The sequence below is a fragment of the Chanos chanos genome, chromosome 9 (genome assembly GCF_902362185.1).
Source record: "Chanos chanos chromosome 9, fChaCha1.1, whole genome shotgun sequence".
Classification (NCBI taxonomy): Eukaryota; Metazoa; Chordata; class Actinopteri; order Gonorynchiformes; family Chanidae; genus Chanos; species Chanos chanos.
In genome coordinates this window covers 14,727,661-14,753,685 of record NC_044503.1, presented here as the reverse complement: position 1 = coordinate 14,753,685, position 26,025 = coordinate 14,727,661, and the positions used below count along the sequence as shown (strand labels likewise).

General features: G+C 39.8%; 1 protein-coding gene across 1 annotated transcript; it reads right to left on the bottom strand.

The window, feature by feature from the left end:
- Positions 1 to 271: 271 nt before the first annotated feature.
- Positions 272 to 25,328, bottom strand: cep104 (centrosomal protein 104). Its single transcript, XM_030785240.1, has 21 exons — positions 25,216 to 25,328; positions 24,356 to 24,529; positions 23,817 to 23,955; positions 23,649 to 23,711; positions 22,581 to 22,657; positions 22,049 to 22,220; positions 21,416 to 21,571; positions 20,621 to 20,848; positions 17,592 to 17,807; positions 16,231 to 16,398; positions 10,584 to 10,757; positions 7,978 to 8,154; positions 5,366 to 5,566; positions 4,911 to 5,009; positions 4,567 to 4,615; positions 4,383 to 4,458; positions 3,952 to 4,060; positions 3,355 to 3,493; positions 2,964 to 3,031; positions 761 to 866; positions 272 to 408 (listed from the first exon to the last, which is right to left on the bottom strand). Exons 1-21 carry the CDS (start codon positions 25,326 to 25,328, stop codon positions 272 to 274), a joined length of 2,841 nt encoding a protein of 946 aa, XP_030641100.1.
- Positions 25,329 to 26,025: the final 697 nt, after the last annotated feature.

Below are 26,025 nucleotides of genomic sequence, written 5' to 3'. Positions count from 1 at the left end.
TGGAAGCTCACACACATCAGCTAAAATGAATAAAACAAAGAGTACAAAGACAGAGTACCTATTACTGTAGACAGTATAGTACAGCTGTGTTATAAAGGCCTTTACCCCCAGCCATTCCTTCAGTTCAAGCTGTGTTTGCAGATGCTGAGATCTACAGAACAGAAAAGTAAACATACAGCACATAGAGAATAATAGTCCAAAGGCAAACTATACAAGTAGCCCAAAGCTACATGTGGAATATTGTTTGACTAAAACAGGAGGCCAGGTTCTTTCACCGTTTGGCTGGGATGCGGCGAAAGGTTTTGTTGGCTCTGGACGCAGGGGCTGGGATTCGACTCCCTCTGCCCAGTCCTCTGCTTTTAAACACAGAAGGTTCTGGCTTTGGTGCTGCTTGGCTGATGGTCTTTCCTGGTCAAAGAAAAGGAGGGGAGAGATCGATGATGATGATGAGGTAAAGAAAGAGCAAATGAGAGAGAAGAAAGAACAACTGCTAGATGTATCGGTTATTCCTGTGTGAGTTTACTGTTGCTGTGTAAGAACTGTCAAACATATAGGAATCTGTGTGTATCAACACTTGATGTTTTCTCTTTTTTAATTTCTGGTCTTCCATGCACTGGTAAGAGGTGCAGGACTGTGGGCTATATTTGTGCTGGGGTAAAAATGAGTGAAGGTTTCAGGAGAGCTCTGTATGGCCTTTTCCGTGTTGGAGAGAGCAGGGGGTGGGGGGTGTTTAGGACAGGACAGAGAATGAATGAGTTACCTTGTGATGGCTGAGATCTCTGCTCCTGCTGCTGCCGCTGCACCACCGCTGTCCTCCTCGAGTTCTGTTTACAGCCCTCGCTGCCCATGAGGTGGGACTTCCAGGCCTGCCGACAAAGCACAAATCAGCCCCTGTTTACCCGTGGACCCCAGCACACTCTCCCCCTCTATCCTCCACTCGGGGCGGGGGGGGGGGGGGGGGGGGGGGGGATGGGGGGTTGTGACGACTGGGCTCTCTCTAATACTGGGGTCTTTCACACACTCTGAATCTAATCGTCATGGGAATATGTGCACTGAACATGTGAAATATCTGCACATACAGAGCAAGCTATTTGAGAAACATAAATTCATCCACTATAGGAATCAATGAGGGTTAAATGATTCAGTTACACTGAATTTACATGACATTTTTTTAAAACGTTATTCTAATTAAATAATTAAACTTTTACCATTGACTTTTACCATAACAGAAATCATGGTTCATGCTTACCTTGTAGCACATTGTTTACTCAGACATAAGAAAGACTTCCTTTGACAAACAAACTCAAGCTAATTCTTGAATTATGTCTTTATTTTTAGTTCGAAAGCTGGAACACTAAAACTAAAATGCCAGCTTCTCTCACCTTTTCCGTAAATAAATGAGAGTATTTCTGGCAGTTTATTATGAAAGCAGTAGCAAAGGCTAATACACTGTTTACTTGGAAGCCATTCCTGTACCACACATGAGTTTGGGGAAAAAATAGCCCCACAAACTGAAACAAGATTGAATCAAGACTTGGAAACACAGATTGTCAAACAGTCTGAGCAGCCAAGGTTTAAGCTTCATGTTTAAACCTAAACTGCAGCACAATTCATGTCCTATGAAATACATTACAACACTGTCACACAAATGCTGTGTAAATAAGAGGGTTTCTAAATTAAATTAAAACTTATGTGAGATGGAGGTGAGATACTGCGTGTGAAATTACGCAAGGGCCAACTTCTGCCAAACAAGGCTTCAGCCTTTACTTTTTATAAGTAAGTTGTAAAGAGATGGAAAAGTCCAACAACACTAAGTGCTTCTTTTTTTAGTTTGTGTGTGACTGCTGAATCATGAATTCTATTTCGTAAATGACCTGCCTGACCCCTCATACATGTATTTAACAGAAAACATCACGTGTACCCGTTTGTGCACACACAGTATGGTGCAGAAAAATACAAACAAGAGGAGTTTTTGCACATTTTACTCAATTTAAGTGGCCTATGCAAGTTCATCAGGCTGATACTATTTAGGTAAGAACAAAGTTAAATACATAAATCAAAAATAGTTCACAAACACATAGGTTTTTATGTGTTAGGTTTTATGCTGTTTATGATGAAAAGCTTAAAAGTGAAGTGCATGAGCAGGCTGAAGGACATGTAAATGTCAACGGTAAGCATAAAGTCATCACTGGAAAAACAAAGGTAAAACAAAACTAAACAAAGCCCCAGTTCCATATAAAAGGACCTGTCAGCATCAAAGGAAACTTTTAAACACTCCAATGAGTTCTTCATATATAAGACTTTAGAACTGCTTATGAATAGCTTATGGACTGTTTATGGATGTGTCTCCCTGGTGTTGTCCATGTGCCATTGTAATCACTTGCAGGTTAGAGCGCGTTGTTAACTGGGTGATTGTATTTACTCCAGACCTGGTAAAGCCTGTATATAGCTCAAAGGTTCCAAGGAACACCTGTTTCTTCACTAACACAGAAATTATCTACATTCACAATAAGGCCCTGGCTTGTAATCAGAGAGTCACAGGAGAAGCTGTCTTCACAGGACTTCAACAGGATCCACACCTGGAGCTGACACAGGGTTTGTAATGCATGCTTTTTACTAGTTTTGGGCTCAGGAAGACTCTTTATTTCATTTTCGCTTTTTCAAAATGATTTTTGATAGTTTTAACGACTGACCGTAAAACATGGGAGAGAGAAACTGCTTAAAGAAGAAAGAATGTGAGCAACCTTTCTCCCACACACACACTCTCTCTCTCTCTCTCTCTCTCTATCCCTCTCTGTCTCTCTTTCTGCGCTGAAGAGGAGGCTTCTCCGAGAAAACACATCAGTATGCTCCGGAAAACCCACTAAATAAACACCAAAGTGATATCCCAGCAAGCTTTTGGAATGCTGCTTGAATCGGTTACCATGGCGCTGTGGGAGGACCCAGTTTGAGTGGACTCTCACCTCCTCTCCTGGCACGAAGTTTTCATGGCACAGAGGACAATGGTTGCAGGCTCTGCCAGACACAGGGGCTTTAAAGGAAATAATGAAAAAAAAAAAGAGAGAGAGAGAAAAAAAAAAAACAGTCAGCTAAGACTGTTCATAATCGGGAAATAAACCTCTCTCAATAGTTCCCCCTCAAAAAGAGAAAACCAATCAAACAGAAAAATGATTTAGGAAAGGCGGACACATCTTATCGCAAAATGATGAAATATGATACTATGATCTGACTACAGAAATATGTCTTTATCAGAGGTAAAAAAAAATAAATAAATAAGAGAAGAGAAGGGTTGAGTGATTAGTGAAGGAAAAAACTGTTCATGTTTATTAAGCAGCTATAAACAGAGGGACTCACGGTTGCAGTTTAGACTTTGGGTGTGTAGAGTCATGTGTTCTTTGGGCACAGCCTCAGAGCAGCGAGGGCACTGGACAAACAGAGCTTTTCTCTCACACTCACACAACAGGTGCTCCGTCAGACTGGCAATCTCAACCACCTAACCACACAAACCAAACAAAAACAAAAAACAGATACTGACTTCAAACAACCCGCTATTACCCTCAATACTGACTCCATCAACTACGACTGACAGATAAAATCAAATAAAGTCCTGACTGAAATGTCAAATCATTGTCTTAACTTGATCGACCAAAATCTCCTATGTGAATTATCTGCAGGAAAACAGATGGAAACAGATGTTTCAATCTGGCATCATAGTTTAGAAAGACATTTAAAACCATTTAAAAATATAACTAAACCACTATTCTTTCTCTGGTCCAGGAAACTTGTAAACTCAATCACCTACACCAGAGACACTTCAGTGCTTTATACCACTTTGGAAAAAAAAAATATATATATATATATATTTTAAAAAGCCACAGTACATGATGGGGAAGCACACACGACAGATTCAGACACGTGAACAGGAATAATGTAAAGGTGAATGTTAAGTACCTGTCTACACTGAACACAGCGGCGTAGCATTGGACAGTGTTTCCAGTAGTGCAGGTCAAGGCCTTCCTCAGTGAAGGACTCATCTTTCTCTCCACAGAATATACACAGACTGCAGTCACACAAAACACGACCATCACTTCAAATGACCTTGTCATTATCAAAACATAATTGTTTGTGGATGAAGTGGCCGATATATAATGTGCAATTTGCAAACACATAAATGTTAAATTCCCGATTATGTTTGTTGCAGAAGCAAAATGAAATGGTATTACTGGATTCCTGTATGAGGTTCATTTTTCCATAGGATTCAAAGCCCACTTGTAGACCCATTTGTATACCCGTGTGGAGCATTTACTATTTGTACCCCAATGTCGAGCGTTATAAAGTCTTGAAAGAAGACTAAACTGAAATGATTCAAGACCAATGCTTACTTGTCTAAATAATTTGCCCCAGATGATGGGCTACCATCCATATCTGCAGGACTGGGTTGGGGTGTCTTTTTCCCACCTGTAGAGAAGTATGACAATAACATGGTAAATAACAGCAAAAATACAAGCTAAATAAATGTGTTATATAGGTGAGAACAGAATGCAGGGCTGATCCAGTTTTACAGACCTGCTTTTGCAGCCTTTTCCATTTTTCTCTCCGGTGCTTTAGAGTTCTCCTTCACAAACAGAACAGACTTTCATGAACAACTTTATGGAGACATACAATATTGGCAAGTTTGGGTAAAGTTCTGATTCAATGCAAGACTAATCAAATAAGCTGAAAAGAGAAAGTCAGCCTCTTCGACTACATAGAACTCCTAGATACAAAAAGTGTAATTTTACTTTATATTATACACAAGTATAATAGACACAGTTGTCAAGAAACACAGAGTTTAGTAAAAGTAACAGATAAGTGAAAAAATGGCAGAAAGTGGAAAAAAAAGGGCAAGTTTAGCCGTGGACCAAACCTACACTAATCTCCTTTAAAGCAGCCAGTTGCTCCTGAAGACTCCTGATCTCCTCTTTCTCTCTCTCCATCCCCTCTTGCTTTCCCCCTCCCTTTTTAGAGTTCTGGAGAAAAATAATAAAGCAAGACAGGGCTGGTGTCTCACTATGCAGTCATGTCTGAGGACTCGCCCTATTACACAGGAGTGATGTGTGCCTTCCAGTTTGGGCAATGGGTAAGGGCCACACCCACTAAAAAACATTCTAGACAAGGAGTGTCACCCTTTGCTCATGTCTTAGTGTGACTTCCATGTCCTCTTTGGAATGAGGAGACTGTGAAGTTTTGATACTTGAAAATTTGGAGTTACATTAACATCTCCATTAACTCGTCTTAAATAATGTGAAAATACCAAACAAAAATAGATGCTCATTTCAAAAAGGTGGTTTGGGCACAATCACTGAGATTTTTGAAAGGGTTTCACCTGGGATTCAGAAGGTCTGCCATCTATCTTTGAAAAAGCATCAAAGATGTTCTTATAGAGAACGTTCTTGCGTGTCTGAGCATCATTTGGAGGGAGGTAATCCAGCACGGCGTTTCTATGGAGACGGTACATGGCCAGCACTGTCCGAACCGCCAGTTCTCGTACAGATGAAGCACTGTGCTCCAGTGCACCTGTTAGGAACTACATACAGAACATCAGAGTACAGTCAGCACTTCATTACAGACAACTTTTACATATGTCTAAATCAGTGCAAAACTAATAGCATGGCCACAGATTAGTCAAGAAGTCCATTGTGTCGAACACATAGTATGTGCGTGAGTATTGGTATTGATCCTGGTATTGGGTGTGGTCATATAAACAACTATTACAGAACGAAAGGATTAGATATACCTGACTATCACTGTTACTGTGTACTCTCTGTGATGTGTGTAGTAAAATGTAAAGAAACAGCCTGCAAAAATGCAAAAACAAACAACTAGGCATAATGTCTGGTTATGTGATATTGTCAATAGACTGGTCCTATTCTATTTAATTCATTTCTATGGCATTTTATTATGAGAATCGTGAGGTCTGTGTATAATGGAAGCCTCATCCATGACAATGCATATCCATCAAAGAGTTCTGTCATGGTGAAAAGTTAGTTTTCAGAGGGCATCTCTCAGTGCCTCACTACAGACAAGCTCCCATTCTTCTCCTGTCCCTCCCGCCGTTCATTGCAATCAGACGAAATTCAATCACCTCCTCACTTGGCCTTGTGGGCATATCTCCCAGGAAACAAACGGGCAAACAGGAAAAAAATGATCAGTAAAGATTCGCCAATGTAACTGAAGATAACCCTTCAGTGGACTAAATAGGTCTGCAACAAAGGAAACTGTCGATTTGCAAAGAAAGCTTACTGCTTTTGACTTGTGTATTAGATAAATATGATCAGAATATATTTGGTGGTCCAAAAACATTTTCTGGCTAGTAATCAACTATGCTATGTTGCGTACATTTTAACTACGTTTTTTCAGTTACTCCAGAAGACCATCACTGATTTCCTTAAAGCTCCTAAAATACAGCCCTTTGCTATTTGGACTTGCATTGTGTTTTTGTGTGTCAAACAACGACATGTAGGTGTGAAACTCCAATCTGTGCTGTAATGACATAGGCACTTTCTCTGGATACCAGGATCTAAATACACACTTTAAAGTACAATAAGATACGTGAATAGGAGAGGCAAATACCAATATCAAGTTATTGACCCAGATTCCATGGAAATTCAAAGAAATCAAAAGCTATTGTTAGGGAGAGATCATAGTCCCACAGTTTACTGGATAAACATTCACGTGGTCATTCCAAAACATAGCAGCAAATACCAATGCCAGCTAGCTAAGAACCTCGGAGACTGACAGAATTGAATTTAAACAATTTACCAACATCGTAAATGTCAAGCAGTCACAGGGGCCAGAGAAAACAAGACAGTTTGAGAGAGAGGCGCTCGTAAATTGGAGGAGACAGTCCAAACTCTGAGCCCAGGACTGTCAACACTTCGGATGGTTTACACATAGATACTATGTCAGTGCTGGAGGAGTGCTCATGTTGCGAAATGCTTGGGTGTAAAGGATAATACGTGGAGTCCAGCAGTGACCGAATTTTCCCTCTTTTGATGAAGTAAGTAATGGTTATGGGCGGTAATGTGGTTAAACCGGACAAACCCCGTTTTTTTCCCATACTACTTCACTGATCGTGTTTTAGTAAGTGATTTGAAGCACAACTTTATGTTTGTTATGTTGTTATCTGATTTTCTGTTTTTATTGTACTTTTATTTATTTATCTATCTATGTATCTATTTTTGTCAGAAGAGTGGGCCTTTGTGAATGACCGATTTCGTGTATGGTATTCATTGAGAAAGTATGAGGGAAAGCTTTCTGCTGCATGTGCTGTTGATTTTAAAATGTTCAAAACTACATTTATCGCTGCACTAAAACAGACTGCTTCAAGAGAGGAAAGCTACTGTCAGTCCTCCGCTAAATCTCATTTAGTTATTACCACTGTATCCCAAGCTCTTTTTATATTCTCCTAAAGTTGCTGTAGCCAAATGTTCTAGCTGTCCTGTTCCACTGAGCTTTAATTGCCTGAATAATGCTGGACTATTTTGAGGTTGGTTTTTGATTAAAGGAAGCGACTGAAAAAAAAGCCCCTCCACAGCAGTCCACTGCCTCATGTTAAATACTCTCATAGAAATAACCCACAGAGCCAATGAGAGTAAGTTGGACCAATCAGGAGATTCAGTTGATGATTCTGTATTGCACATCTATAGTTATTTCCAGGCACCATCAAGAAGAAAAGAGCAAGGAGAACTGGGGAAAGGAGGAAGGAAGGGAAAGGAGTGAGAATACAGTATTTGCTGAGTGCAGTGATATAGTCTATAGAGACAGGGAGGAACTTTTTTTTACGAAATTAAGGAAGAAAGGAAACAGGAGGACATTAGGATGGAAGACAGATGCCGTGTTGCTAAGCAACAAAACAAAGAAACATATCACGGGACACAGCCTGGCATTATATACTGGGATGCCACTTTACAGTGTGTGAACAGCTAGTGTTTTTACCCGCATGACGTTGTCGAGGGTAAAGCCCGAGTCTTTTGCGCCCAGCTGTTGCAGTAGGGCTTCCAGGAGCTCTACCCTGCTGAGAGCCAGCCTGACCGGCATGTTGGACTTGATGGGCTTCACCAGCTCCCCAGGGATCATCTGCAATGGTCTGACCTCCTTTAAAAGAGCAATCTCCTACCAAAACAAACATGATGAAAAGGAATAAGGTCCTTGGAAGTTCTTGAGAACCTAAGGCAGCACTGGCCATGGTGTTGACACACAGAACAATTTCTGACAAAACAAACTGGAAAGTCTTTTTTTCCTGATTAATCTGGATGTTGCACAACTCTAAATTATCTAACTGAAAAACACTAGCTTGTCCCTCAGTTTTATTCTCTGATGGTTCAGTTGTTGACAGTAACATCACACCCACAGTAGTTTAGAATCACCCGCTGGAAGGTTAGTGTTCTTGGTGTTACCAGAAATTAACCTAGAAACTCCCATTTAACCTAAAATAAGCAACTTCATGGGCAGAGGAGCCTTATCCAGGCAAGGTTCACATCAACACTTAAGAACATTAAAAGGGCAAAAAAAGAATTGCACATCCAGAAGTTGAAGAATTTGAGCAATTTTAATGTTGTCTCAAAGGTCCGAGAGCCATTGGTGAACAACACTCTTTGTCATCTCTTTGATGACACTTTTCTAAAACAAAAACAAGAAGTCAGCAGTATTATTATCTGTGGCAACAGAGTAAAATGTTACAGCATGTTATGTACTTCAAATGATATGGTTTGTTCCCCATTGTTTCTCCTCCCAAGTTTTACGTATACTGTAAACATTCTGAAGTTCTAGCCTCGTGCTTGAAATGCCAATGTCATACTGACATCCATAGATGTTGTTATCACCTATAAGTTGTACCTTAAGGATTACCTTAAAAATGAAACTGGTTTGAGTTGGAATGCTTTCCTAAACAAGACAAAAAAAAACCTATTCAACAAATGAAGGTTCCTAAATTTAGTTTAACTGCACAGCAAAATAAAATACATCTGAAAGACCACTGAGTCATAAGATTGCAGAGCCTCGCTATTATGATTTAATTGTTTCATTGTATGGCTTTTCTAACTGTAGAAAAGTGCTGCCATCAGTAGTATGTCACAAGTGACCTGTATGGGAAGCTGTAATGTAAAAGATCATTTGGGGAGAATATGCAGTCATTGAGCTAGACAAAAAGCCTATTCACAATCGTAAGTCTGCTCCAATTCAATTAATTTCTTAAAAGTTCCAGGGTGCCAGAGCAGTGATCTAATAGCGGCTTTTAAAGTAGGAGGGCAGAGCTGAGAAAGGCCTGACTCAGACAAATGACTAAAGCCCAGACAGTGACCGCCAAATCCTGTCATGGAAAGAAAAGAAAATACTTCTGTATGCAGAGAGGCTCAAGCCTCTGAGAAAATCACTGCAAAGATCTCAGAGAACAGTTACTAACACACACAACAGACTTTCTCTCCCCCCCCCATCCTCTCTCTCTCTCTCTCTCTCTCTCTCTCTCTCTCTCTCTCTCGCTCACACACACACACACACACACACACACACACACACACACACACACACACACACACAAACAGGCACATACTTTTTGTCATTCTGTCTATTTGTATCTCTATCTCTGGCTCTCTAACCCATTCACATATACACAGGAAAGATACACACACTGAGTTAGTTCAGATGCCAGAGTAGCCAGTCTGCCGTCAGCAACACTGCAGCACAGGGTCCATTAGAGAGAGAGACTGAAAGTGCTGAGTTTGAATTTGTGTATCTATGTGCATGTCTGTGTCAGGGGAGGGTACATGAGGTCAGTGACAGTCAAATATTTATTTGGTTATGGTAGTGAATCTACAGTAAATGTAAAGTAAATGCAACATCCCCACTAGGATATAAAAAATAAATATGCAAACGTGTAAACTTGGTGTAAGTAAATCAGCTCCAAGGAAAAAAAACATTGTTTAACTTACTGAAGCAGCCTTTCCCTAGGGGAACTCTACATGTCATATCAATATACCTTCAATCTGAAAGATGTTTTAAAAAGCTCAGTTGAGACCAATTTTAATGTAAAGACCAAGGGGCAATGTAATGTTTTGGTCGTAATATAGAAACTGGGCGTACGGAAAAAAATTAGGTAAAGAAGCGCAAATCGACAGTTTCATTTCTCTGATTGATCAAATGTATTTCTAATAAGACAGACAATTCCTTTATTGACAAGGTACTTCAAACTAATCACTAGTGAGCCCCATCAACCAAAGATACTTGGTTACAGAAGATACTTGAAAAATGTCAGTTACAAGTGACTGAATAGATGTGTGTTTTTTTCCGCTAGAAACATCTTGGTCAAATAACTTTGGTTAAACATTATTAGCATTAGTTGCTAGCAAATGAGGAACAAGATAGAAGATAAGGAAGGAGAACTGAAAAAATCTGAATGAGGAAAGAGAATATTCAGTTTTGACACTGGATTGGAGAGTGAAACAGCTGTGGTTGTAAAAAAAAGTATTTGCATGGCCAAAAGGCAAACAGTGTGCTTGGCCAGAGAGCTGAATAACCAGAAGACTGATGTAGACAAGGTAACTGACCTGAACGAAAGTGACAGCCAGCGTCCGAAGCCTGGAGGATGAGTCTCCGGTTCTGGAGATGAGGTTGGGCCAGATCTGCTCGAGACAGTGGGTCACCTCGGTCCGGCCGAGGTGATATTTAGGGATAAACTGAGACAGGATCATTTTCAGCAGTTTCAGCGATGCTTGAAACACCTGTGATATAAAATCACAATAATTTTATATTAGTGTAAAATCAGTCAGGAGACAGGTATTTCAGAGAAAACAAGTAGATCTGAAATGCCTGTAAAGCAGTATATGAATAAAGAAAGCACTGGTCAAATGCATGCATGTTGTTTTGAATGTTGATGCGAACTATTATTAGATGTAATGTTAAAACAAAACAAAAAAAATTTCTTTCACAAATGAAAGACATCTTTTTTAGCTACATTCACGGAGTGTCTCTGTTTGAAACAACACTGATCACCAAAGAAAAGCCAGCAGTGAGGTATGGGTATGACCAGCGGACAAAGTTAACGGTTGCAGAGGGTCTGTGTGCTGTTTATCTAACTAAGTGACTGGGGGGAAAAACCATTGGGAATGTGTCCAGGACTGGGCCCAGATTGTTCAGGCCTCAGACTGGCAGTTTAAACTGCTTATGAATGAACCCCAGAAAAACTACAGTCAACCCTGGGGGCAAAAGGGGGAGGGTGTTAAGGCTGGAGGTGAAACACTCATAGAGATTAATCAAGTTTCTGACAGCTGGGGAAATAGACAGTGCAAACATGACACGTCAGCAAATATGGCTGAAATGTCTGGGACACTGAATGGAAAAGAGAGATGGGCCTTGTCATTCACCAACAGCTCTGGGACCTTTGAGACAACATTAAAATTGCTCGAATTCTTCAACTTCTTTATGTGCCTTTTTTTTTTAATATTATGAAAAGATTTTAACAGAAGTTTGAATGTTACTGCATATCTGAAATGAATAATGATTAACAAGGTAACTACATTAATGTCAGCAGTGCATAGTGCATTTAAAAGTAATAAAATTGGACCAAATTATATAGAAAATGTTCCAAAAATCCATGTTACTATATAACTACAGACTGTTGTTATTGGTTTGTTGGAAGAGGACAAAGTTAGATCATAATGTTTGTGTTTAGTCCACATTACATTACACTAGCACATTTAGTAAATTCACATCTAAATACATATCTGGAATGTGGAAAAAATAAACATACAATTTACACTCTTACACAACAAAATCATCAATCATAACTTGTTTGGTAAATAATGCATTCTGACAGACTATAATGCCCTCACAAACACATAAAATGTTTCCCACATAAGGTAAGCCTGCACTAAGTCTCCCACACTGCTCATAAATCACATTTAGATTATGAAGAGGACTGTTGCGTCCATCACTTTGTGGCCTTGTCTGTGTTTTTCAGTCACCAATATATACAGACCAGTGGCAGCTGGTGAGCTGGAAACAGAGGAGGAACAAACCTCCCCTTTAAGTCAATCATTAGTTTCAACCTGTTCCCGTTAATCCGCCTTGATTAAGAATAAAACAAATGGTTTGCAGAACAATTAACATCGCGTAAATAGAGTAAATGATTACCAATGTCATTTCGACAGAGTATTACTTCTCTTTACTGAACTGTGTAGCATTTGCTATACCCACGTTCTTGTATTTTGTAGATAATTGTACTATTTGCTCTCTGTCCGACATCAGGGAATATTATTGTCAAATGTGCTCGTCTGATCTGCAAGATTCTGCTGTTTAAGTGCTCACACAACAACGTGGATTGTCTGAACCTTGTGTGCCATAGCTAAAGCTACAGTGTGAAATTGTTTAGGAGGCAATTATGTGAATACGTCCTGGAAAACTAATCCCTCAATGTGTTTTTACATTGTAGCTTTCTTGTGTTACGAAAATCAAATTTAAAAAATCGGAAGTTATTGAAATCGATCTCAATTTCTGAGAATAAAATTTTAGGTTGGGAAAAAAACAGGATCTTTTATCAGTATACATCAGCATTGAGTGCAATGCACAATCAAGTTTAGCACTCAGGCCTCAACTAGTTTGCAAATAACAGTAACTCTATCACAAAATAACACTGATAATCATTTACTCTATTTACGCAATTGGTGTTAATTATCCTGCGGTAGCATTAGTTATACTGCTAATCAAGGCGGATCAACGGGAGTAGGTTGAAATCAATGATAGATTCGATGGGGAGGTTTGTTCCTCCTCTGTTTCCAGCTCACCAGCCGCCGCTGATACAGACGTGAACTGATTTACTGACACCCTTACAGCTCACGGAAAAAATGCTTGATTCCTCCTGAAAAGTGATGAAATTAAAAGCAATTGTGTCATGTATACCTGCATGCTGTTGGTATGTTATAGCCACAGGTGGGTAGTAACGCCCTGTGTTTACTCAGTTACATGTCCTTAAATAACATTTTCCAATAAATTGTACTTATAGGAGTAGGTTTAATGTATAATACTTTTCACTCTTACTCAAGCACATTTATTATTTAAAAATGTAATTATACTCCATTACATTACATTATTAAATGTATTAAATTATTTTTATTCACACGTTCGCAGCTTCTACAACGTCAGCTGCTTTAATACACGTTTATATGACTATGTTTGGCTCAGTTTTAAAGAAACCACGACCCTCCACGACTCCTCTTCTCGAGATGGCTGAAGAAACGGCTCCTCATCCCTGGCCCCACATTCAGAAGCTGTTCTCCTTCCAGACTACTAAGAATCACATCATGTGCTGCCTGCTTTGTCAGCAGAACACGGTGGAAATTTCAGCGTTCCAGAACGCCACATCCAACCTAAAAAAATGTGGCAGTATGTATCTAACTTAAAATGCTAACTTATAAAGCTACTAATAGACGCATTACCTAGCTATCTAGCTAAACTTATCTATGAATGACTGGGGTAACTCTTTGCTAGAGTTACCCCAAAGTCCACAATCTGTTTGTGGTAAGACAGCATAACCTATAGGGTTGAGAATCACTGGTATACAATACTTGCACACATTGTTAACAGAGTAGCACTGTGGGATAGAGAGAGAGCATGGAGGGAGCTAGGGTCAATTAACTGAGCTTCATGAAACAGAGGGGAGTGTTGCTAATGCGCTCGTTTTAACGACGGAAAAGAGATTTCGGACGTTGCACCAAACTTTTAGTAAGCACTCTGTCTACATCCTCTGGTCTCTGTCTCTTATGACAGAGTAGTAGCAACATTCTCTGTTTCATAAGGCGCTTTCCCATCGGAGGAACTTTTCCATAGTTATCAGAACTGCTGGAGAACCAATTGCCGTACACCTACATGACAAGGTTCCTATTGCACTGCTAATATAAAGATCCCGACTTGAATGCAAAAATCTTGACAGTCAGCTGCTTTTGAAGCTCAGCGGTCACCTTACTGAGTGATTGCTTAAAACAAGATCAATATTCACCCTCTCAAACACACACACACATACACAAAAGGTTCACACACACACAAATGGACAAATATAAATAAAGACCAGGACTGTGTTAAGTTTTAAGAGTTTGAACAGTGTTATATTGGTATCAGAAGATTTATGTTAAGAAAAAAGTAAAGATTTCGTACTAAGCTGTGGCAAAATTGCCTTAAGTTATGTTATTTCGTAAATATATAATTTATTATTTTTTATTTATTTATATTAGGAATTTTTATTTTGGGCATAAGTGATATTCAGTACATTTGAATTTAACACATTATAGATGTGTTACATTAAAATGTAACACATTATAGATGTAATAAAACATCATACGAAGTTACTCACTACTTGAGTACTCATTTTATGAGATTCTTTTTTACTCATACTCATGTCGTTACTTGAGGAGTACTTGTACTTCTGCTTGAGTCATTTTTATTATAAAGCAACAGTACTTTTACTTGAGTACAGTTTCTGCTTACTCTACCCACCGCTGGTTATAGAATAAAGCAAAGAAAGTGTGAAAAGAGATAAATTACGGTTATTCCGCAATGGCCAGGACAGATTTGTTGGTACCCCTAAAAAAGATCATAAATAAATGGATTATAGTGATATTTAAACTGTGTTCTTCTTTAGTATCACACATGTCTTCAATCATGTCATCAGTCATTCAGCTAATTTAAACGGAGAAAAGTAGTCACTCTACTGTTTGGTATCATTGTGTGCACCACATTGAACATGGACCAGAGAGAGTAAAGGAGAGAGTTGTCTGAGGAGGTCAGAAAGAAAATTGTAAACAAGCATGTTAAAAGTAAAGGCTATAAGACCATCTCCAAGCAGCTTGATGCTCATGTGACTACAGTTGCAAATAATATTAAGAAGTTTAAGGTCAATGGGACTGTAGCCAACCTCCCTGGGTGCGGCTACAAGAGGAAAGTCGACCCCAGATTGAACAGAAGGATAGTGCAAATGGTAGACAAAGAGCCAAGGAGAACTTCCAAAGCTGAACAAGGTGAACTCCAAGGTCAAGGTACATCAGTGTCTGACCGTACCACGCGTCACTTTTTGAGCAACAGTGGGCTCAACATAAAACATAAAAAAGCCAGACTGGAATTTGCTAAAATGCATATTGACAAGCCAAAATGCTTGTGGGACAATGTCCTTTTGACAGATGAGACAAAACTGGGGCTTTTCGGCAAGTCACAACAGCTCCATGTTCGTAGACGAAAAAATGAAGCTTTTAAAGAAAAGGACACCATACCTACTGTGAAACATGGAGAATCTGTGCAGGGCACAATGACATCTCAAGACTGTTAAGGCGTTCTGGTTTGAAACATACTGCCCAGTGCCAAGTTCTGTCTCAGTCGCAGGTCATGGGTCCTCCAACAGGATAATGACCCAAAAGATGCAGCTAAAAGCACCCAAAAATGGCTAAGAACAAAACATTGGACTATTCTGAAGTGGCCTTCTATGAGCCCTGATCTGAATCCTATCGAACATCTATGAGAAAGAGCTAAAACATGCAGTCTGGAGAAGGCACCCTTCAAACCTGAGACAGGTGGATCAGTTTCCTCAGGAAGGGTGTCCCAAATGACCTGCTGACAGGAGCAGAAGTCTCATTGAGAGCTACAGAAATTGCCTGTTTGCAGCATGTGCCTCTAAAGGCTGTGCAACAAAATATTATTAACTCACTTCAGTGCTCATCAGGGTTAAAATCAAAAGACAGGTCCAGTCCACTTAGAAGCTTTAAATATACTATACAGATTCCTCTGTTCACTGTACAGTGAATACATTATGCAGCACTTCCAAACATAAGCACACATGTTTAGTTTGTCTTTTTACAGTTACTAAGCACCAACAAACCAGTTAAACATTGTTTGTTGTTGACAATGGGAACACGAATGGGTACTTGAGATAATAAGCTAAATTACATTACTATTACCTGCTAAGCAAAGAATTACCAGGTCACAGGTATAAGAGACAATCGATTAATGGTTTTGGGGAAAAAAAAGTGTCATGGCTGTGAGAGCCATGGGAGAGTCTTTCTGCAAAGTGGGTTGCAAAGTAATCAACTGCAGAGGTTAGTCAGCAGTACTGATGACATCACAGTGCAACTAAACCTGTAAGCTGAACCGTAACTGTGAGAGGGAGCTGGAGGAAAAAAAAAATGGCTAAAGATCCACTGAAAGCAGACTTACAGAAGACACTTTATCTGAGAGGGCCTTCTTTGTGAGGAAGACAGCCGCTCTCATCATGTTCCTCAGCTCTGCCTTGGGGGTCCCAGACGGCACCTCTGCCAGTTTCTTGTACACAGCCAGTAAGGCATCCTCCCTGTACGACCAGGTCTTAGAATAGGCCCCTGCAACCTGGGAGACATTCAGAGGATTTACTTTAGCCTTTTGGTCAGTAATGAGCTGGGTTTTTTTTGTTGTTTTTTTCTTCCTTTTAAACAATGTATGACCTTTCAGATGAGGCAAGCCTCTGGAAGACTGAAAACAATGCATCATGCTGATATCAAATGGTACACAATAGCGATTTATGACATGTGATACGTTTAGGCGAGTAGACACACATGCAGCATTTGTGTAGTGATACACAATTGACAGCTCCTCCTTTTTCTTCACCTTATCTTACCAGTTGAGGATGAAGGAAGTGAATGAATGCTTCCAAGTCCAGAAAATCCCCTCTCTTTCCATTATGAGTTAACACCCTCTGTCTACTCATTCAACCATGTTTTGAATGCTTTATTTTCTTATTCCACACTGATTTTCATATTGACAAATGTCTTGTGAAACTTGTAGGGCTGGACCTGAATATTTGACTATTCGGATATTTGTTCCTTAGGTAGATATTCAATTTTCAAATTTGGGATTCCGATATTTGTTTGTTGTCCTAACTAGAGCTATCAATAAAGGCAAACTGCAAAGTACATTTTGTCAACACATTCTTGTACTATATTTATAATTGACTAATATCATACTGTTTAACCAGTAACGTTACACATACGGTGACCAGACATCCCCGTTTATCTGGGATTGTCCTGGTTTCAACATGGGTGTCCCGAGTCCCAACAAATATCTGTAAAACACTAAAATGTCCCGATTTTCAACATTCGCTACCAATTGTCCTGGTTTTCACGACAATTAAAACAGTAATAATAGTATTATACTTGTTTTTAGTGCTTACACAGATGTTCATCATGTTCTAACGGTTAGTTTATTGTTAAATTGGTTAGTTTATTGTTATGGCATAATCCTGCTTGTTAAAGGTCAGCTTTTAATAGCACGGCTATTATGAAAAAATAATACAATGTTAAATTAGAGCAACAGAGGTACTCAAGTCAAGTGAATTAAATCATCAGTCCAACAAAAACCAAACAAACAAAAAAAAACAACAAGCAAACAAATAAAAAACAACCAAGTGGTTGGTTTTCAAAAAATGGCCATCAGACCATCTCCTAAAAACACTAATTAAATATTTTGAACAGTTTGCTGATGTGTAATGTTTCTCCTAAGGGGCATCAGGACCTATACACGTTTTGCTCTCCCTTCTGTCTTACCAGGCTGTCCCCATACACTTCTATGGGGAAACTGGCCTCTCGCTGGGCCTTCTCAGTCAGTGGCTCTGGTTCTCCTGGTACCCCTGGGCTGCAAGCAGTACTGACTGAGTCGGACACCATTAGAGACTCGTCAGGCTGGGCCTCCTCTGGATTCCTCTCCCGGTCCTTCTGTCTCAGAGCAGGCAGAGGTCTCTCATCATATGGAAGAACAGTAACCTGTGGAAACACACACAAATGCGCATGCACGCATACACATATTGTGATAAGGGATGTACTCATTGTTAATGATTAAGGATACATTAAATAGGTCTTTGATAAAATCACCCCAGCAGGATATCCTGTACAAGTTAATAATCTGTATTGCTTTAAAATCAATAGGCAAATGAATTTCTTTTCACAAACAACCCCACAAGTCCTGTTTATGTACTTTTGAACTCTGAAACCTCACTCACTCACTCACTCATTTTCAAAGCTGCTTATCCTAATTAGGGTCACAGGGGGTGCTGGAGCCTATCCCACTGTTCATTGGGCAAAAGGTGGGGAAACACCCTGTACAGGTCAGACAAATAAACTCACAATTTGCAACTTGGGACGAAACCGGAGGAAGCCCATGCAGACACGGGGAGAACATGCAAACACAGAAAGGACCCTGCCTGCCCGACCAGGAACTGAACCCGGGGCCTTCTTGCTATGAGGCGATGGCACTACCCACTTTGCTGCCCACTCTGAAACCTGTTGGCCTAAAATACATAGGCCTAATATAATACATGGCCTAATGCAGAGTCCAAAATGGCTTCCACTACCGTCCCTCATTCTCCTAACGCACAGTATCACTCCCTCAACTGTGGCCCCAGTGCAGTCAACACATAATTAACACGAGACTGGTCAGGTGAGAACATGTAACAGGATCGGTCCCCTGCCTGATCGGAAGGCACATGGGTGACAGCAGAGGAACAGAGTGCATAGGGGATAATAGCAAAAAACCTTAAGCTCTAAATTATGGATGAAAGTCATTTGTTTTCATGTTCAGCTGTTCCCGGTAATTAAAAGCGGGAAGATGACATGGCACCACGCATCTGACTTTTTCCCCTCTTTTTAAATCTTGACTGGGAAAATACATGCGCGCACACACACACATACACACACACACACTTACATGACATATTACCAACTTCTATCAACATAATTTGCACAGTTTACTCTTTGATCCTATGGTAACCAATAAACAAAAAATAAAAAGTTAAAAACTAAAACAAAAGCAGACACACACGCACAATCAATTTCTTCTCATTCTGTCTGATAAATGAAGAGGCATGTAAATTGAATACCGGTTGACTTATGTAATCGCCATTCATGTGTCCACCACTGATAGTGGTTTAGCCTTGAGTTTCAACCATGGACAGTATCATGGAAAAAGACAGGCTGTACTGATGTGGTGAAAACAACGTCATTTCTGTTGGTTTTTGCTGTAATCATCATCACTGAGTCACCACGACTTTCCCTGTGGACAACAGTAACCTTTCTGTGTTATCACCACAAACATAGATACCTCTATGACATAACAAACCTGTTTCAGTCCAGTAAATGAAAGGCAGAAGAAAACATGAGCATTTAACCTCCAGTTAATTCTTTTTCTCTGTATTCAGAGATTTGGTGCATAACAAAGGTGCTGTTATTGCAAAGTTTCCCACAAACCACAAGGGGATCATGAATAACCGTTATAAGAACCGGTGCCACGACAACAAGGAAAAACAAATTGAATGGACAATTTTCTGTGCCTGTTATTAAAAGATGTCCAGTTGTATACAGTTTCATGTAAGTGACTCACACACACATACACACACACACACACACGGACACACACACAAAACTCACTGCCCTCTTTCCTGGCAAGTCTGTGTTGAGGTGTCTGTGCTCAAAGAGATCAAATGACCTCTATTAATGAAAGCAGATGGCAGGAAAAAAGACACTCCATGAAAAACACAGTATTGTATCCCCTGAAACTGGCTGCACTTCGTCTCTAAATTGTTTAAGTAGGTTATTGTTGCAGGAACAATATATATTTGGGGTTTTTCTTGCAGTCCTTCTGCAGTATCTGAGTTTCCATGTGTGTAAGGTGTGTCTGTGTATTTTTTGTTCGAAAATACTCTCTCGCCATCTTCTGAGATCAAACAAAGCAAAACAGTCTCTTACATATTTTCGCTCACTCACTATCTAAGCCGCTTATCCTAATTAGGGTCGCGGGAGGTGCTGGAGCCTGTCCCAGCTTTCGTTGAGCGAAAGGCAGGGAAACACCCTGGACAAGCCGCCAATCCATTGCAGTACATATTTTCAGCTGTTATCTATATATGACGCACTCAGGTTCTGATTGCTTTAAAAAAAAAGGAAAAAAAGGTTCTCTGGACCTTAGACAACCTTCTAAAATGTGATACAGTTGAGATTCTAAATCTCTTCTGCAGTACCAAGACCGACGGTCCAGTTCCAGAACTTTTTCTATGTCACAGGGTCATTCTCTGTAAAGGATTTTCAAACCGTCTGCAGGCATACTGACGCTTAAAACCAACCAGCAGTTAAATCACTTTAATTAAATTGTGAAACACAAACCTACTGGCAGTCATGCTCTCGCAAAATCCCTTAGAGGCATGTTAAGCCCTGACAAACTTAACCTGCAACCAAATATAGGCCAAAATTACAGGACTCCTTATGTAACTGAAACAGTAAGATTGAGCTAGGCAGACAAAAAAGAGGAAAACTAACAAAGGTTACTGTTTGGCTCTTCAGGGATAGGTAGACAAGCAAATTCTATACAACATTATAGCAAGTCATGTAATGTACAGGAAACAGTGTAGGCATGAGGTGGGGGTTTGATATAGGAGACCAAAGACGTCAGCTGAGAGCAAAAAAAAAAAAAAAGCACGCGTGCGCGCACTCACACACACAAACACACACGGACAGCTGAGTGCAACATGCACATATTGTATACTTAGTAAACAAATTTTTACAAGCATTGTCCTTGTACTGGAGCTTACATCCGTCTTGGGTTGATCCTCTGGAGCCTGGGACACTGGCCTCTGTGTCTGCTGTTGGCTCTGAGGTTTGGGAATCTCCTGCTCCAGCTCCATTCTGGGCACCTCTGGTTTCTTTTTCTTCTTCTTCTTCTGCGGTGTCTCAGGTGATAAAGAGGCGCACTGGCGCTGCTGAACATTTGGTGAAGGAACCTCCAAATTCTCAGAGAACATCCCAGAGATTCTCTGTATCTAAAGTGATGTGAGGGAAAAGGAGCATTCACAAACAATTCAAAGAGAAAGACGCACCAAAAAGATGGACAGAAAAGCATACACATCACAACAGAAAAAGGACAATAATTACGTTGGCAGAAGCAGCTTTCTACATGGTGTGCTACGTGCATACTATGCACGAAATCTGTAGAGACAGGTAAATAAGCATGGTATTTATACAGCAAAATAAAATAAAGTAAAATATCACAGACCTGTCATTACCTTTCATAAACAACAATGCATGGCAGGCTTTAAATTACAAAAATATTTGCTCTGTCTCTTTTGTGTCCTATCAAAGCTTTTTTTTGGTGGGGTTTTTTTTTGAGCAAAAACACAGCAATTATTGGGTTATCTTTGCAAGGGCTCCAATCTGAAAACCTGAAACCTGAGATATAGCAGCTAAGGAGCACAGAGACAGAGAGGGAGACAGACCATTGTGTCAGTCATATCGCTTTGTGTTGCTGAAAGGGATATTGAACCACTAATCCCCAAAGAACACAAGCCAGGACAACGTCATAACTTCTGCTCGGGCGATGCCATACAGACCTGGTCCACGTCTAAGAGGTTGTGCACTTCCAGCTGTTCGTAGACTCTCCGTCTGTAAGTTTCCATTTGCTCCTTCTTCAGCTTGGCTGTGTCGTAGTCCTCCCTCTCGATGGCACTGTGCTTCTCCACGTCGTAGCGGCCTAGCCTCTCCCCCACCTGACCCATTACAAACAGGAGGGATGCTGTCATGCTGTCAGCCATGCTGTCTGAATGACTGTGACATCTCCTTTCTAACTCTCTGATCTAGGGCGGTGGCGATGAACCCTGTTCCTGGTGGACTCGTGAGTGTGTCTGTGCATCTACTCTGGGCGCCTTCCTTGTCTTACAATGATAATTGGCTGCTGCAGAAGATTTACTTTTCATGTAGTTTTGAAGGTCCTAAGTAGAAGTTGTTCAATGGTTGAAGACAACAACCAACAAACAAGCAGAATCCCTCAGAACACGACCATGCACAGCTTTGTTCTTTGGCTCGAGATTTTTGTTGCTGTTGGCAGTGTTTTTGTGGTTTTTAGGGTCATAATTGCATTTGCCACATTTGCCACAGAGTCCTAACAACACTTACTGAAATTACATTTAGCTCATTTATTTTTATTCAACCAATATTCCAGCAAGTAAAAACTAAATCAAAATTACCTTCTGCAAATCAGCAATGGCCTGCTTGAGCTTTTTGGCAAGGTCATATTGTTCTTGCCGCACCATGTCTTGCTTCCTGGCATCTAGTAGGCGAATGATGCGGGCTACCTCAGGGTCCTGATACATGTCAAACGCCAGGTCATCCAGAGGAGAGATAGACTCATATTTGCTGCTGGATAAGACAGGTGAATATGAGTAGCATTACAATGACAAAAAGACTGAGATTTCTTCCTTAAACAGCTATTCACTTGGATCAGCTGAGCTAAGCACTATGATGCTGCACTCTGTTATGTGTTACGTAGTACTTTTAAATAAATAAATAAAACGTCAGCAAAAAATGGCTGAGGAAAAATGGATCGCCACAAATGTGGTGTGACTACAACATTGACACTGTAAAAAAAAAAAAAAAGAAAGGAATATGTGAGTATATTTCTGATGAGTCATGCAAAAGAAAAGAAAAGAAAAGAGTCTTTTTCTCAGTCAGAGTCTGATCCAATGAGAATTCGCAGAAAACTGTTTAAACTTCTCTTACCCAACGTATGAACCGTCCAGTGCAGAACCATGCTGAGTACTGTTTAGATACTGTTCAATCAGCTGATCCCTTGTTTGCTGCAGGAAAAAAATATGGATAAAAAAGACAATTAAAAGTACAGTCTCCTCAATTAAGCATGTTACTATACCGCAGGAACACTCAGACCTGTTATGAAAAAACTGCTAACCACTCGCAACGGAGTAATCGACAGGTGATGTCATGTGACAGGTACAATAAAAAAGGTTGGAAAATTGAACTAGTAAGTCCTCATATACACAATCTCTGTCACTACACACAGTCTACTGGAATCTGTATTCATGCTTCCAAAGACAAAAAAAGAAAAAAAAATGCAAACAGGACTGTGAGAGTTGAGTAGTGAGATTATGGTGTGACAATGTGGAGACTGTTAGCAGGAATCCTCTGGGTAAAAAAGCTTTGGAGGGGGACTGCTCCAGTGGGCATCACTCAGCAGTTTCATCTGATTACACCTGTTTATGGCTCCTGTGTGATTGGCCTGCTCACAGTCTCGCATTACACAAGCACATTCTTGTTTTCACCTAATACTCCCCATCAGACCTGCTACACACACACACACAGCGCAGCTATACCTGTTTCAGCAACCGATCTAAAGCTTGACACAGTACACTGGACGCTGCCGGAAAGTAGTATAAAAGATACTGTCCTAGTATGCAGTGATTGTAACTGAATACTGAGCTTAATTAGCTCAGAACATGTCAGAAATTATCTGGCACGACAACTGGTTGAGGGTCAAAACATATTGCTGGTTGTTTATGATTACATCATATGAATTCTTAAAAAAGCCTATTTAAAAACTTGTGTTATGAGAAAAAGACCTCTTTGTGACATTGATAATAAAGAATAAGACATGTATTGACAAATTCATTAATGAGTATATGCTGTTTCACGTAGGCAATTCCAAACACAGCTCAATTTAGACTGGGTAGACAGTAAGAACAGAGAGAGGAGGCTAAAGATTGCCACCTGGCAGACCACAGCAGTACTGCACTACCTGAATTTTACAGGAAGTACTCTCACATTTCAACTTACAATTAAATTGATGTCACTAAAATCCACAGGGTCTGCCAATACATTGATGGCTACCAAGGCAACCTGAAATCATCAAAGCAAAGCATAAGAAAAATAAAAACATGTTAAAACAGCGTAACACAAAAACGTTGTCATATGCCATCTGAGAGAACCTTCTAGAAAACACACCTGGTTGTAGAGGTTATAGCGATTAATGTAGTTTTTGTGAAATGTTAACTTCAGGTAGGTCCCCACGGCATCAACATGGACTGACTTCAGTTCTCGAGCCCTGTAACCTGTCTTCTCATTGTCCGAGAGTGACACATACCTTAATAATATCAAAGGCACATTAGCTTCCTGCACACAATATTTTCAAAGAACTAAATGAGAAAATCAGAGTTTCATACCAGTCCCTATCCATTTAAAATCAATTTTCTTTATTGATCATAATAAGCTTTGTTACTGAACTAAGCACAAGAAAAGTAAATTAATGAAACAGCAATAAAAACAAAAGACAGCCCACAACCACATTATAGCATTGTCCCTAACAACAGAATGTCTTATGATGAGACTCCACAGATTGAATTATGATATTTTCATCCGTTCTTGACTCTTCTCTTGAAAATATTCAATAAACATTTAACCATCAAAATAAGTTTGATCACATTACGTGAGGCATCGAAATCCCAGTGTATCTGTAGTTATCACTGACAGCTGAATGGACTCACCCTAGTCTACGGAGGTGGTCCTGGTGACCAGGAGAGGAGGACTCAGGCAGTCTGTCCCCAGTGTGAAATTCAATCTTAGTTGGGATCAAGTACTGGTGGGCCAGCAGCTGCAGTTTCCTAATATGACAGCGTTCAACAAGCTGAAGAATGATCTCTTGAGGATAAGAACAGAATCTGTGGAGGACAACAGGTAACAGGTCTATGAGGATGCCGCCTTAAAGAACAAACAGAGCAAAACAGCCTAAGTGCTAATTAGTGTGTATTGTTGCTTGAGTTGTATACAATGCCAGTTATACTATGAACCAAGATGTGAACAGAGATATGCATAAAGTTGTTTTCATCTGTTCTTGATTTTTCTTATGAAAATATTCAATATAACAGACCATTTAACTGTCAAACATACATTTTAATCACATAACACAGAGATATCAAACCTAGCCTGCCTGTAACTGACACAACAACTGTTCTGACATTTGTACTTTTTAACTATAAGTAATAACTAATTTGGCTCTGGTCAGCTCCAAAGCAGAAAATTATATGAACTTTGCTAAGCCTCATTCCCTTAGATTTTGTGTTAATGATGACCTTCTCTGTGAGTGCAAGGAATCACAACTGATACAAAAAGACAGACAAGTGAAGCAATAACATGCTCTGGTTACTGTCTTTCTAAAAAAAAAAACAAAAAAAAAAACTCATATGCTAATATCTTCGAAACTCATTGTCTAAGAATGCCTGATGCTACTGGAATCTTCTATCAAATATCTGAGTGACAGTATCTAAATTAAATCAACACAGGTATTGTATTTGACATCCCTTCTGAGTCTTCTGTTCTCAGATCATACAGTCACAGTATCAATTACCTGGTAGACCTCCAGCCACTAACTGTGGGTGCATGAACCATTAGCTCTTTAGGACTGTAGTTATCCTCATGGCTGCTGCAGCTGATCACAGTGAATCCTATCTTACGTGGCATTCTGATCCAGTGCACTGTGGCACAGTGCCATGAACAAGGAAAGACAAGATGGGTAAGTAGGTTATATCTGGATAACTGCTGATGCAGTCCGACAGCATAGGTGACCGTGCCATAAAATAAAAAGATTAAATATTTCTGTTGTTGTTGTGTTGTTTGTTTGTTTTATGCTTGTGTACACTAAATTAGTTGCATGTATTTAAACACAAACTAATGATATAGTTGAGTACTAATAAAACAATGACATGTTTTGAGTTACCTAATATACCTCTGAATGAATGCAATGGAAATAAAATCTAAAGAAATAATGAAAATATGCAGGTGCAGAGAGGGTTTGTGACTTTTTTATATATATATACAGTTAATATTAAATTGTAAAAGATTCCCTGAAAACGTTTCCCCTTAAAGAGGATGAATGTAAATCTTGTGGTGCTTCATGTCAAGATACGTGGTTTACAAAGTTAGGTAAAATGATAGCGTCGGGGATTGCCTAAATGAACCTTACTTGTAATTGGGGTAAGTAAATTATGAAGAAACGTTGTATACAACTGATGAAATATTTCAAATGGCAGTGTCTATTTCGTGCAAGTAATCTCTAACCATCGGGGACTTTGACGCTCGATACTGTATCCTACGTGTTGGCATGTCAGTGCAATGTTTTCCTCGCCAAAAGTGACACCTTGTAACTCTTAACGAAACA

Bases quoted from the DNA above. Each gene is read 5' to 3' on its own strand.
- cep104 (XM_030785240.1), bottom strand. From the start codon at position 25,328: ATGCCACGTAAGATAGGATTCACTGTGATCAGCTGCAGCAGCCATGAG. The intron at 20,849-21,415 runs GTCTGTATGGCA...ACATCACTTTAG, and splicing joins ACCTCTTAGACGTGGACCAG to ATACAGAGAATCTCTGGGAT. The intron at 8,155-10,583 runs GTCAGTTACCTT...TTGTTTTGGTAG, and splicing joins TGGCTGTCACTTTCGTTCAG to GAGATTGCTCTTTTAAAGGA.